This window comes from Salvelinus namaycush, chromosome 8 (assembly GCF_016432855.1).
Source record: "Salvelinus namaycush isolate Seneca chromosome 8, SaNama_1.0, whole genome shotgun sequence".
NCBI lineage: Eukaryota > Metazoa > Chordata > Actinopteri > Salmoniformes > Salmonidae > Salvelinus > Salvelinus namaycush.
The window spans coordinates 58,547,255-58,561,431 of record NC_052314.1 but is presented as its reverse complement, the minus strand read 5'-3'; the positions used below and the strand labels follow the sequence as shown (position 1 = coordinate 58,561,431).

The window sequence follows — 14,177 nt, the reverse complement described above, 5'->3', positions numbered from 1 at the left end:
TATACGAAGTGTTACCTAACATCCTTTCCAATTCTATACAGTGTCAATAGTGTACAATATATACTGTTGAGCAGTAACAGTACCTAACCTAACCACCTCTTTTCCCCCAATCACTCTCAGGTGAAGGACATCTCACTGGAGGCCATAGGCGCTTTGTGAAGCCAGCGGGACACAACGCGTGGAGAGATGACCAACCCATAGCTATAGATGAGGGGAGTGGAACCTCAACCAGGCACGTTATCATGATAGAGGTTAGTGTAATTGTGTTGCATTAAAAAGGAGATCGTTTGTAAATCAAATGTGCAGCATTTATTTCAGAAGGGCTCGCCTCAGCTATTCACTTGCTTACATGGACTAATATGTCTGCCATAGGGGAGCTTGTGAGACTTCCCTATGACATTGTTATCCAATTCAACTCATGTACCGGTAATAACCTCCTCTCTTCTTGTGTCAGTCTGCAGATGCAGAGGCTGCAGGTCCTGGGGTCAAGCAGGAGACGTCTGAAGGAGAGGAGGACCAACGGCACAGCAGAGACATCCAGACTGGAGACCCTACCATCGCTCCAGCGCCGCCCAGGATCCGAAGCAGCATCACGGAGGTCAGTGGAACGCCGAACGCCGTCCTCAAGTCAGAGACAGACACAGAGACTTTAACTGTACCTCACAGGCTCTTACACACAGGATCTGACCACAGATCAGACCCAGTGGGGCTTGAGCGACTGGGCTGTCCTCCTGCTCCTGGCTCAGAGTATTTACCGGTATTTCACCAGAGCGAGAGGACGGTTAATTCCCATGGAGATGATGATGGTGACACATTAGACACTGGTGGTGATTCATCTTGTTCTTACGCTACAGAGATGGACCCTGGCAACATGCCCTTGGGTTTAGAGACACAGACTGATCTATCTAGAGGAGACTGGAATCGGTACAGTAGTAGTGTATACTCTGAAGGGTGCCTAGATAAGAAAGGGGAGGTTATAGTGGTAGATGAGGTGAAAGTGGAGGGCAACGCTCCTCTGACATGGAATGCAGATGAGACTCACTTAGAAGGACACTCACAAGGCAGAGATTTCTTAGATTACACGGAGAACTTAGAGACAAATCAAAATGTCACGACCCACTCCCCTCCACATGCTTTCAGGGATCGCAACCCAGTGTCCACGTCAATGGGGCCTTCCGATTCACACAGCCGGGTCCTTTTCGATCAGGTATTGAACTCAAACGACAGGGCTAGAGCCCAGGCTCAGGGACAGGGAGCCACATCAGGCAATAGTAAAGAGAAGCGGTTCCTCTGCATGTTCTGTAACAAAGGCTTCAGCTGCCCCCAGAAGGTGGAGATCCACCAGAGGGTCCACACAGGGGTGAAACCATTCAGCTGTACCCAGTGTCACATGCGCTTCGCTGAGGCTGGCAGCCTGAAGAGGCACCAGAGGGTCCACACAGGAGAGAAACCCTTCAGCTGTACCCAGTGTCATATGTGTTTCTCCCACTCTTTCAGCCTGAAAAGGCACCAAAGGGTCCACACAGGGGACAAATCCTACAGCTGCCCTCAGTGTGAGAAGAGCTTCACCCACCAGAACCAGCTGAAGATGCACCTGACGGTCCACATGGGAGAGAGGCCGTTTGCCTGTACGCACTGCGGGAAGAGGTTCTCAGAGAGGAGCTACCTCCGGATACACCAGCAGAAAAACCATTCCACTTTATAACATAGAAAGTACCCATTCCACTCGATAGCTTCTGACTTTTCGATCAAACCCTGCATAAAAGACAGATTAATTTTCATTGTCTGCATTAAAGATCCCCAGATGCATTTGGAATAATGAGAGTAACAGATCTGTGTTGAATATTCCTGGGTAGAATATTGCATACAGACATTGTTTGATATAAGGCATATATAAGCCTAAAATGGCTCTTACATAATGTTTGTTCTGTTTAAGCTATATGATGTTCACAAATGCCTCTTTCCATGCTTCCATTGAACTACATTCTTTTTCCCAATACATTTTTTATGAGAAAATGAATGCTGTTGATGCAGATTTTTAGTTGAGATTTTACATTGACATTTTTGTCATTTAGCAGGCGCTCTTATCCAGACCGTCTTACAATTACTGCATTAAGAAAGCTGGGTGAGACAACCACATAACACAGTCGTAGCAAGTACATTTTCCCACAAAATAGTTATCAGCAGAGTCTGTGCTTTTTTTGTTGCCTGTTGTATGGGTGGGTAGGAGGCAGCGTGAGATTCATTTAAGATACTCTTTGAAAAGGTCAGGCTTCAGATTTTTTCAGAAAATGGGCAGGGACTCAGGGGGAAGGAAGCTGGTTCCACCATTGCGGTGCAAGGACAGGGAACAGCTTGGTCTGGGCTGAGTGGGAAGGGTGGGAGGGCCAAGATACCAGTGGTGGTAGCACTGAGTGCTTGGGTAGGGGTGTATGGTTTGAGCATAGCATGAAGGGAGAGAGGGTCAGCACCCCTTGCTGCTCTGAAGGCAAGCACCATGGTCTTGTAGTGGATGTGAGCTTCGACTGGGAGCCAGCTGAGTGTGCAGAGTAGAGGTGCGACATGGAAGACCTTGGAAGGGTTGAACACCAGGCGGGTTGCAGCGTTCTGGATAAGTTGCAGGGGTTTGTTAGCACAAGCAGGGAGCCCAGCCAACAGTGAGTTGAAGTAGTCTAGACGGGAGATGACAAGTTCCTAGGACCTGCGCCGAAGGGTCGTACTTTACGGATGTTGTAGAGCATGAACCTGCAGGAGCGAGTCACTGCTTTGATGTTTGCAGAGAATGACATAGTGTTGTCCAGGGTCACGCCAAGGCTCTTTGCACTGTGGGAGAGGGACACCGTGTAGTGTTCAACCGTGATGGAGCGGGCAGGCCTTCCCCAGGAGGAAGAGCACCATCTGATGAAACTGTGGGTTTACACAACTGAAGAATTTATTTTACACCAACTGTCAGAAACCATCTCAGGGAAGCGCATCTGCGTGCTTGTCATCCTCACCAGGGTCTTGACCTGACTGCAGTTCGGCATAGTAACTGACTTCAGTGTGCAAATGCTCACCTTCAATGGCCACTGGCACGCTGGAGAAGTGTGGTCTTCATGGATGAATCCTAGTTTCAAACGGGCAGATGACAGACAAGCGTGTATGGCTTAGTGTGGGTGAGCCGTTTGCTGATGTCAACGTTGTGAACAGAGTCCCCCATGGTGGGGTTGTGGTATAGGCAGGCATAAGCAACAGACAACGAATACAATTGCATTTTATCGATGAGCAATTTGAATGCACAGAGATACCGTGACGAGATCCTGAGGCCCATTGTCGTGACATTCATCGCAAGGATCTGGACACAATGCCTGGAAGCTGAAAATGTCTCAGTTCTTCCATGGCCTGCATACTCACTCTACATGTCACCCATTGATCATGTTTGGGATGCTCTGCATCGACGTGTACAACAGAGTGTTCCAGTTCCCGTCAATATCCAGCAACTTCGCACAGCCATTGACGAGGAGTGGGACAACATTCCACAGGCCACAATCAACAGCCTGATCAACTCTATGCGAAGAAGATGTATTGTGCTGCATGAGGCAAATGGTGGTCACACCAGATACTGACTGGTTTTCTGACACACTCCCCTACCTTTTTTTAAGGTATCTGTGACCAACATATGCATATCTGTATTCACAGTCATGTGAAATCCATAGATTAGGGTCTAATGAATTTATTTCAATTGACTGATTTCCTTATATGAACTGTAACTGTAACATCTTTGAAATTGCTGCATGATTCGTTTTTATATTTTTGTTCGGTATTGATGGCTTCTGACTTCTAAACTTGAAATATTGTTAATCATCAGGTATCCTATGGAATGGAGAAGTTAATGGTTATCTGTAGGAGGAATGTATATGGTGGAGTCAATTAAGGATGAATATGAGCTAGGGCTTGGAATGTTACTGAGTAAGGGAAAGGCAATCACATGGTTGCGGGCACTGATAAGGGGGGAGAGATGTGGTTTAGTGATGAATGGGGGCCGGGACAGGTCAGGTCACATTAAGGGAGAAGGAACCGTTTATACCCACATCACTTAACTTCCTGCCTAGCAATAATGTTGCGTCTAGAGGGAAGGAGGAGACTTCACCTAAATTGGGGTATATATATTTGTTCTGGTGGGAACATGTCTTTGTCTGTTCAGCTCTCTGACCCATTGGGTAAATAAACTTGGTTTGAGCTTCAATAATCATCTGTGAGTTTTTACTCGGTTCATTTAGAACAGGCCTGGGCAACTCCAGTCCTCAGGGGCCTGATTGGTGTCACACTTTTGTTTGCTAGGGATGGGGGAAAAGTGTGACACCAATCAGGCCCACGAGGAGTGGAATTTCCCATGCCTGATTTAGAACTTAACAGTATATATTATAGCACCACGTCTGATCTCATTAATATGCTACCTTGTAGGGATGAAACGGTTACCCGTTTCACGATAAACCATGGTAAAATTCCCAACGGTTAGTATTACTGTTTCAAATTATAATCATCATTAAAACCATGTTTGATTACCGTGGTTTGAAAAACTCACGGTAAATACTGTCCAGCATCAACCAAAGTTATCAACAGTCTGACGCAGTCGCAGCATGCAACGTGGGTATTGTTTTGTGTGAAAACATGGTGGGAGTCAGTGACCGCGCTCGAGATTTTTCAGCCTTCTAAGAGGACCAAATCTGAAGTGTGGTGGTATTTTGGGTTTAACAAGAGTGCTGAGGGAAACTTAATCGAAGATGGTCACCCTATCTGCAGCACATGCAAAAACAAAAAAACTTCAAATCAACACTTCAAATCTCTTGAGTCATCTTCGTGACCACCATCTTCGTGCTACTTTATAGCAAATGCAAGCTAAGTTAACTTTTAGCTCAATGCATGGATGTGGTGACTTCAGAATGGGGGAAAATGTCATGGTTTGTCTGTCTAACTTGCTAATAGCTTGTCAATAATGTAAACCGAAGCTTTCAGTGTTACCTACTCTTTTAAAAACACTTCGTGTGTCTGCAGACTATTCGCCCATTGCACACGATAACACGTTATGTAGTTTAGTTACCCAACCAACATATTTTGTGAAGTTAAAATCCGGCAGTCGTCGACTTGGTTGTGAAAGTGTTCCAACAAGAGAAAGACTATAGACTCCTATACAAGGCTCCTGTATTTGTCAATTGTTGGGCTCATTGCAATTACTGTCACTGTCTTCTTAAGACTCATTTGTATTTATGTAAATTGTGCATGGGGGTCATTGCATATACTCATGCAACACAGAAGATGATAGACTGTGAGTGAATAATAATTATAATGTAACAACTAGTGATGCAGCGATATTGATATTTTCCTTGCCAAAAAAACGATATCGATAACCGATATAAAAAACATTTGCGGCCTTTTTAAGCATTCTATTACAGTTAAATAGTTACACACATATGGACGCAGCGTTCTAAGGCACTGCATCTTAGTGCAAGAGGTGTCACTACAGTCCCTGGTTTGAATCCAGGCTGTATCACATCCGGCCGTGATTGGGAGTCCCATAGGGCGCCGCACAATTGGCCCAGCGTCGTCCGGGGTAGGCCATCATTGTAAATAATAATTTGTTCTTAACTGACTTGCCCAGTTAAAGGTTACACACACATCACACTGACCAAAGAGTTATTTTGTTGGTATTTACGTATGTCCCCATTAACAGTAAAACATAATCAAAACCTATTTCTTTCACTACCTTGCTGTGCTGTTTCGTTGTTCATTTGTTCAGTCGTTTCATTCTCAACCAGGATTTCTATGGAACGCCGTTGGGGTCTTGGCATGTCAAAAAAGATACACGTCAAATAAGCTTGTTGACCAATCAGGACCTGAACATGACTGCATGTCACAAAATAATTTAACGCTTTAATTCATTTTTACGTAGTTATTACACATTGATTACACTCTCACTCGTATTTCATATGTCACAACGATTCATCGATACGTATGCTATGATGCTGGTAAAGTTGTCCCGCGCGCCTCTAGCTAGCTCATGGAAGCAAAAAAATGTCAAAACAAAATCCGTTTGACACTCTAATGTGCTTGTCCTCTTGCTCAGTTGTGCACCAGGGCCTCCTTCTCCTCTTTCTATTCTGGTTAGAGCCAGTTTGCGCTGTTCTGTGAAGGGAGTAGTACACAGCATTGTTTCTTGGCATTTTCTTGCATGGAATAGCCATAATTTCCCAGAACAAGAATAGACTGACGAGTTTCAGAAGAATGTTCTTTGTTTCTGGCCATTTTGAGCCTGTAATCGAACTCACAAATGCTGATGCTCCAGATCAGGGGTGTCAAACATACGGCCCGCGGGCCGGAACCGGCCCCCAAGGAGGTTCGATCAGGCCCGCAGGATAATTTGAAAGTGGAAAAAATGCATAAAAGACATGGAATTAATATTTTTAATTCGCTGCAATTCATGGATTATCCGCTAAGGGGCGCACTCTTTCCATCAGAGTAGAAGACAAGCCGCATCACTGAGACAGACTGAAAACAGCAGACGGTATCAATGCGCCATCTGCTGCTTGTTACGACGTTGTTAATACCTTGGTCTCTACCTCTCCGCTACACCCTCATTAGCCAAAATGTCGTTATCCAAACGGAGAAAAGTAGATAAGGAGTGTAGAATTTTCAAAGAAAAATGGACCACGTCCTATTTATTTACAGAGATGCACGGAAAACCTTCGTGCTTGGTGTGTTTGCAACAAGTTTCGGTATTGAAGGAATATAATATTCGACGCCACTACGAGACTCATCACAGCGAAAAATATGACGGCTTGCAAGGACAACTGAGAAGAGATAAGATTAACGAATTGCTGGCGGGTCTGAGGAAACAGCAGTCAACTTTCATCCAGAGCCGAGAAGTCAGTGAAGCAGCGGTAAAAGCCAGCTACCAGTGTGATGCAGATTTGAAGGGCAAATTTGCCTCTGTAGGTCTGGACAGATTTTATCAGTATCTACTACCAGGGTACCCCAAATTAACAGCCCTGGCTGCTAAAATTTTGTGCATGTTTGGGACAACCTACCTTTGTGAACAAATTTTCTCAGTGATGAATATCAATAAAACAAAAATGCGTTCAAGGCTCACAAACAAGCACTTAAATGACATTCTGAAAGTGACAGCTAGTCAGGACATGACACCTGGTGTTGATGCACTTGTACAGGCCAAAAGATGCCAAGTTTCAGGAACAAATACAAGTCCAGACTAGACTAACACCTTTAAAATGCTGCCTTAGATACTGTTTGCATTGAAAGAATACAGCTCTGTGAAGATGAATCCTTACTGTGGTGATTTAAAAAATGTGCACTTTAATGTTAGTCAGCAGCTTCAAAACAAAAGTTGTGTGATGGAATTCTACTGTTCATACAACTCCATAAATTTTCAGTATGTATTGTATGTGTATGTATGTTTCATGTATGAAGTTTACAGATTTACAGGACAGGCGAACACTTTCTTCATTACACATTTAAAATCACTCTCCTTAGTTTGTAAGGTGTACGCAGGGATTACATTTAGATTTTATATGCGTATGTGTAAGTGGTTTAAAAATTCCTTTCTTTAAAAGTCTCATTTAATCTTAAAGTGCATTACTATATTTTTCAGTACCAATTAAAGTTTTGTGCCTTTGTACAATCAGTGGGATCAGTTGCAATGCATATTTGTGAATGATAAAAGTAAATTGCACATTTGTCTAAGGAAATATGAGGTGTTTCATGAAATGTTTTGTAAAAGGATAGTTCATTAAATTTCAATATTTTCCTAATGTTCTTGTGCTTCTTTACACCAAAACAAAGGAAAGACATGATATTTTGGTTATTTATAGCAGAGTATGGTATAATTTTAATGGTCCGGCCCACTTGACATCTCCCTAGGCCGTATGTGGCCCACGATGCGAAATGAGTTTGACACCCCTGCTCCAGATACTCAACTAGTCTAAAGATGGCCAATTTTATTGCTTCTTTAATCAAAACAGTTTTCAGCTGTGCTAACGTAATTGCAAAAGGGTTTTCTAATGATCAATTAGCCTTTTAAAATGATAAACTTGGATTAGCTAACACAACGTGCCATTGGAACACAGGAGTGATGGTTGCTGATAATGGGCCTCTGTTCGCCTATGTAGATATTCCATTAAAAATTAGCAGTTTCCAGCTACAATAGTCATTTACAACATTAACAATGTCTACATTGTATTTCTGATCAATTTTGTTATTTTAATGGACAAAGAAATGTGCTTTCCTTCCAAAAACAAGGACATTTCTAAGTGACCCCAAACTTTTGAACAGTAGTGTATGTTATATAGGTGTGCACGTCAGCTTTGACATCGGTTTTTCACATCAGCGTTAAACTAGACATCGGGCTGATACTGATGTTGGCATTTTTAGCTAATATCGTCCGATTCCGATATGTTCACCGACTATATCGTGCATCCCTAGTAATAATAATACATTTGCTATTCCCTAGTTTACAGAGTGGGCGTGCAGCAGGCAAACCCAGTGATGCTACTGGTCCCTCATCTCCAGTTGTGACACATACTCGAGCAAGCATTTATAAGGCAGGCTGCTGATGCACCCACATCAAAAAATGCTCAAAACCTCACTGCAGCCCTTTCATATTACATTGCAAAGGACATGATGCCATTTCAAATTGTTGCGAGGCCTGGCTTTCTGAGGCCGATGAAGGTTGCCGTGCCTACCTACGGAATGCCATCACAAACATTATTTTCCAAAACTGAAATCATAAGCCTGTACAACCAGGTTTCAAGCTGATGTTGGAAAAAGTTTGGCTCAAGGCACATGGTTTGCTGCAACTACTGACCTCTGGACCAGTGAAAGCGGGGGTGCTCTCAACCCTACATCAGCTTCACTATCCATTACCTCACCCCAGACTGGCAACTGGAATCAAACTGCCTGGAAACACAGTTCTTCCCAGAAGATCACTCAGCTCACAACATCAGGGAGTTTTTTGAGAATAGACTGGAAGAGTGGGGGATCAACAAGAAAGACCTGGTCTGCATAACCACAGACAATGCAACAAACATGATCAAGGCTTTTGAAGAGTTCCCAGATCTGTGGCTTAGGTGCTTTGCCCATAATTTGAACCTGGCCATCTCAGAGTTGACACAGCAGTCAAGGCCTCCCGTCATCTGGTCCAAGGCTTCTCACAGAACCTGGATTTCTGCATAAATTGATCCTAATTTGATCTGATCTTTATCTAAGTCACAACAATAGACAAACAGTCTGCTTAGTCTAACAACATACAAACGATTATACGTTTTCATGTCTTTATTGAACACACCATGTAAACATTCACAGTGCAGGGTGGAAAAAGTATGTGAACCCTTGGATTTAATAACTGGTTGACCCTCCTTTGGCAGCAATAACCTCAACCAAACGTTTTCTGTAGTTGCGGATCAGACCTGCACAACGGTCAGGAGGAATTTTGGACCATTCCTCTTTACAAAACTGTTTCAGTTCAGCAATATTCTTGGGATGTCTGGTGTGAACTGTTCGAGGTCATGCCACCGCATCTCAATCGGGTTGAGGTCAGGACTCTGACTGGGCCACTTCAGAAGGCGTATTTTCTTCTGTTGAAGCCATTCTGTTATTGATTTACTACTGTGTTTTGGGTTGTTGTCCTGTTGCATCACCCAACTTCTGTTGAGCTTCAATTGGTGGACAGATAGCCTAACATTCTCCTACAAAATGTATTGATAAACATGGGAATACATTTTTCTGTTGATGATAGCAAGCTGTCCAGGCCCTGAGGCAGCAAAGCAGCCCAGACCATGATGCTCCCTCCATCATACTTTAGTTGGGATGAGGTTGATGTTGGTGTGCTGTGCCTTTTTTTCTCAACACATAGTGTTGTGTGTTCCTTCCAAACAACTCAAATGTAGTTTAATCTGTCCACAGAATATTTTGGAACATCCAGGTGCTCTTTTGCGAACTTCAGATGTGCAGCAATGGTTTTTTTGGACAGCAGTGGCTTCTTCCGTGGTGTCCTCCCATAAACACCATTCTTGTTTAGTGTTTTACGTATTGCAGACTCGTCAACAGAGATGTTAGCATGTTCCAGGGATTTCTGTAAGTCTTTTAGCTGACACTCTTGGATTCTTCTTAACCTCATTGAGCATTATGCGATGTGCTCTTGCAGTCATCTTTGCAGGAAAGCCACTCCTAGGGAAAGTAGCAACAGTGCTGAACTTTCTCCATTTATAGACATTTTGTCTTACTGTGGACTGATGAACATCAAGGATTTTAGAGATACTTTTGTAACCCTTTCCAGCTTTATGCAAGTCAACAATTCTTTATCTTAGGTCTTCTGAGATCTCTTTTGTTCAAAGCATGGTTCACATCAGGCAAAGCTTCATGTGAATAGCAAACTCACATTTTGTGAGTTTTATATTGCAGGGCAGCTCTAACCAACATCTCCAATCTCATCTCATTGATTAGACTCCATGTTAGCTGACTCCAGTTATCTTTTGGAGAAGTCATTACCCTAGGGGTTCACATACTTTTTCCAACCTACACTGTGAATGTTTAAATTATGTATTCAATATAGTCAAGAAAAATACAATATTTTGTGTGTTATTAGTTTAAGCACACTGTTTATTGTTGTGACTTAAAGGAAGATCAGAACATTTTTTGACCAATTTATGCAGATATCCAGGTAATTCCAAAGGGTTCACATACTTTTTCTTGCAACTGTAGCTACCGTAGGTAGCTAGATAATAATGGTTTACGATAATTGCAGTTTAGTTCATTATCCATCTAGCTACGTGTAAAACTGACAGCTGTAAAACACAGCTAGCTAGCAATTGTCTGTATTTTAGCTATCTTGACGCTTACCATGCTTTGCAGGACAACATGACATTCTTCTCGCCACTCCCGTCTCTGTCTTCTTCTAGGTTTCAAACCCTTATGGTTACAGCAGCATCGATTTTCTCAAATTTCCAATGTTGATTTATTTTTTATTCAATGAAGACCAGGAACTACTGCTGCTCGTAATCACATAATTCTACACAAGTATTGACAGATTCTCGCCGTTTAGACATGAATCTGTCCACGAGAGGTGACCCCACAAATACAGACAGGGTCAGAATTGGCATTCACCATGAGAACATATAAGGAGAACCTAGCCCATAACATAACACAATCCCAACAACACCCAAACAATGGCTTGAGGAGGGAGCTCAAAGACTAGGATGGTGGTTCCTGCTTCTACCTCCTCGAGTGTCATTGGGTCACAATGTGGGAGGCTGATCGTTATGACGTACACCTGCCCCACGTGTGGGAAGCGCTTTTCCAAGGCAAACTATGCCAATTGTTGCAAACATTGCCACTCAACAATTGACTCACTCAGCCACACAACTCACACACTCAAAGTTGGCTGTATTTATACTGAATTACGTCACCATGTCACTTTGTTCATTACATTTTTATATTTAAGTCATTTAGCGCAGGGGTTCCCAAACTTTTTCACTCCGCCCCCCCCACACCCACCACCCAGCATTGGGGAACATCCCGCACCTACCACATCTATTTCTATGGGTACAAGCACTGTTCATGACAGACTGTTCACACCCCTCTTGTTGGCGGAGAGAACATTTTGCCTCTTTAAAGCTAAGTTTCTTGCAATTCTATATATTTTGCCATGTCTAATATGTATGTATTTGTGATATTTGATTGACTCGAACATTACTACAAAATCTATGGGCTAAAAATTGTTAGCTGACATGGCTTACTTGATCTGCACATTTCTGACAAGTTCTAAATAGCTGTCTAAGGTATGCAGTGACTAACATGACAAGAGGAATACTGATGATGCACTACACAATTTAGAGATTTCACCTTGTGCATTCTACTATTACAACTTTCAAAAGTATGTTGAAAGCCAGACAGACTGAGCCCCACAGTTTAGGAACCACTGATTCAGCAGACACTCTTAGGAAGAGCGACTTACAGGAGAAATTAGGGTCAAGTGCCTTGCTCAAGGGCACATCAACAGATTTTTTTCTCCTAGTCTGCTTGGGGATTCTTTTAGGTTACTGGTCCAACGCTCTTAACCGCTAGGCTACCTGGAACAACGACCAAAACATGCTCAAGTCAAGTCCCTCTTAACGGTTTGTTATTTAAAAAAGAAAAGCTTGTGAACTCAGTTATCTAAATCTTTAATTTGTGGTTTGAGATCTTTACAAACAGTCCTTGACCTCAAGCTGTTTGCAGTAAATGGCATGAAGGCTTCAGGTCTTGTGATAACTGGGGTAAAATATAAAAAATGAATGCATTTGCACCTCTACTTGATATTCCAAAATTACTTGTCACATTCTTTTAAAGGTCCAATGCTGCCATTTTTATCTAAATATCAAATAATTTCTGGGTAACAATTAGGTACCTTACTGTGATTGCTTCTTTTTGACAGTTTTAATTTAAAAACAAAGAACAATTTCTCAAGAATTTTGCTAGAACTGTCAGTGGTCTGAGTGGGTAGAGGAAAACTGAAAATGAGCTGTTATCGGCAGAGGTTTGGAACTCTTTCTTGGTTTCTAGGTCGTTTTTAATGAAAAAAAGTATAGAGCTTTCAATTTGCCTGCTGGGGGGCAAGGAGAGACACCGCTCTGCTAAAACCATTTACAACTGTGCCGTTTTCAAGGGATTGTTAAATAAATGTTAACTATTTGGTCATAATATCATTACCTCTTGAAGAGAATAGTCAGACCTACACATTTCTGATTATTCCATGTAAAACTTTGTACAGTTGGCTAAACATATAAGTAGACCCAAGCAATGTTGGCCTACCTAGGGAAGTTAGCTAACATGATCCCCTTTTCAACATTGTTTATAGGAGTGTTTAATCACGATTGCTGCTGACAGACATGATATAGGCTACATTGATTGATGGGCCACATTAAATTGGAGAGCTAGCTAATAACATCACGTCAATATGGCTGGTTAACAAACAAACTTTCAGGTGTTAAACTAGATGGCTATAACCAGATATTGTTTGAGTTGCGTGCCATCTATAGTGGTGATGACAGTAGTCCAACTGACAACTTTACCAGGATGAGGACTTGCCGATGTCAAGCTCTTTCCAAAAACCTAACCTCTGATGAACAAGATAAATGTTGCTTGCTAAGCTAGCACAGGAATGAACGTGGGTCTGTAGTAACGCCTCTATTAAACAATATATTAATTCATTTACAGCATGGTGATGTCACCATGGAAGGCCAAAACTCCATCCCACCAAAACAGGCAGAGATTTCAGGCGGTATTTTCAAACAGCTCTTACACTAAAAGGGCATTATCATAATTTTCACAATTACACAGTATTATTCCAACCTCAGTGTGGAAATATATATAAAATGCAGAAAGTCATGTTTTTGATGCCAATGGGCCTTTAACTTCTGTTTGAGGCTAATTAACCATATACTCCTTATTAACCCTCTTAACTTATTTGAAACAGGCTTGTGTAAATACTTGTTTTAGAGACAGTAAGCCTAGGCTAGAACAAGGACACTAATATTTACCTTACTGAGTAGATGGAATAAAATAATATACTTTTCGGCACTATTCTTGCCAACACACTGTTGTGTCTAAATGTAACGGATGTGAAATGGCTAGCTAGTTAGCGGGTACGCGCTACTAGCGTTTCAATCAGTTACGTCACTTGCTCTGATACCTAGAAGTAATGTTGCACCTTGCTCTGCAAGGGCCGCGGCTTTTGTGGAGCGATGGGTAACGACGCTTCGTGGGTGTCAGTTGTTGATGTGTGCAGAGGGTCCCTGGTTCGCGCCCGTGTCGGGGCGAGGGGACGGTTTAAAGTTATACTGTTACATAAACAAGTTTGCTCTTAGCTTGAAATATACAGATTTGATGTGTAAGAGCTTGGGACTATAAGGTTCTATCTGCAAAAAGATGATAATGAGATAATTGGCTTTTAAGTTCCGAATCCTCATTGGTTTGTAAATTAGTTAGTAAATTCATCAGTTATTCTGCGCTCTGGTACACTCAGACGAAAGTGCTCTAAAATCGGAGTAGATAGCTAGAGTGAATTTACGAACACACCCGTATAGCAGTACCGTAATTCAAAGAACAGCGCGCCTGCCTTTTTTATTTAACCACACCCCTTGAGCTTTGAC

At 42.4% G+C, this 14,177-nt stretch overlaps 2 protein-coding genes across 2 annotated transcripts in view; both read left to right on the top strand.

The window, feature by feature from the left end:
* LOC120053005 overlaps positions 1-14,177 on the top strand; it is a 53,149-nt gene that overhangs the window by 741 nt on the left and 38,231 nt on the right. The window contains exon 2 of the mRNA XM_039000256.1: positions 121-251. Coding sequence (XP_038856184.1) covers positions 121-251 — 131 coding nt within the window. The remainder of the gene's footprint in view (positions 1-120; positions 252-14,177) is intronic.
* Positions 461-3,445, top strand: LOC120053004 (oocyte zinc finger protein XlCOF2-like). The gene has a single exon (XM_039000255.1). The coding sequence runs from the start codon at positions 857-859 to the stop codon at positions 1,703-1,705; it is 849 nt and encodes a 282-aa protein (XP_038856183.1). The 5' UTR covers positions 461-856; the 3' UTR covers positions 1,706-3,445.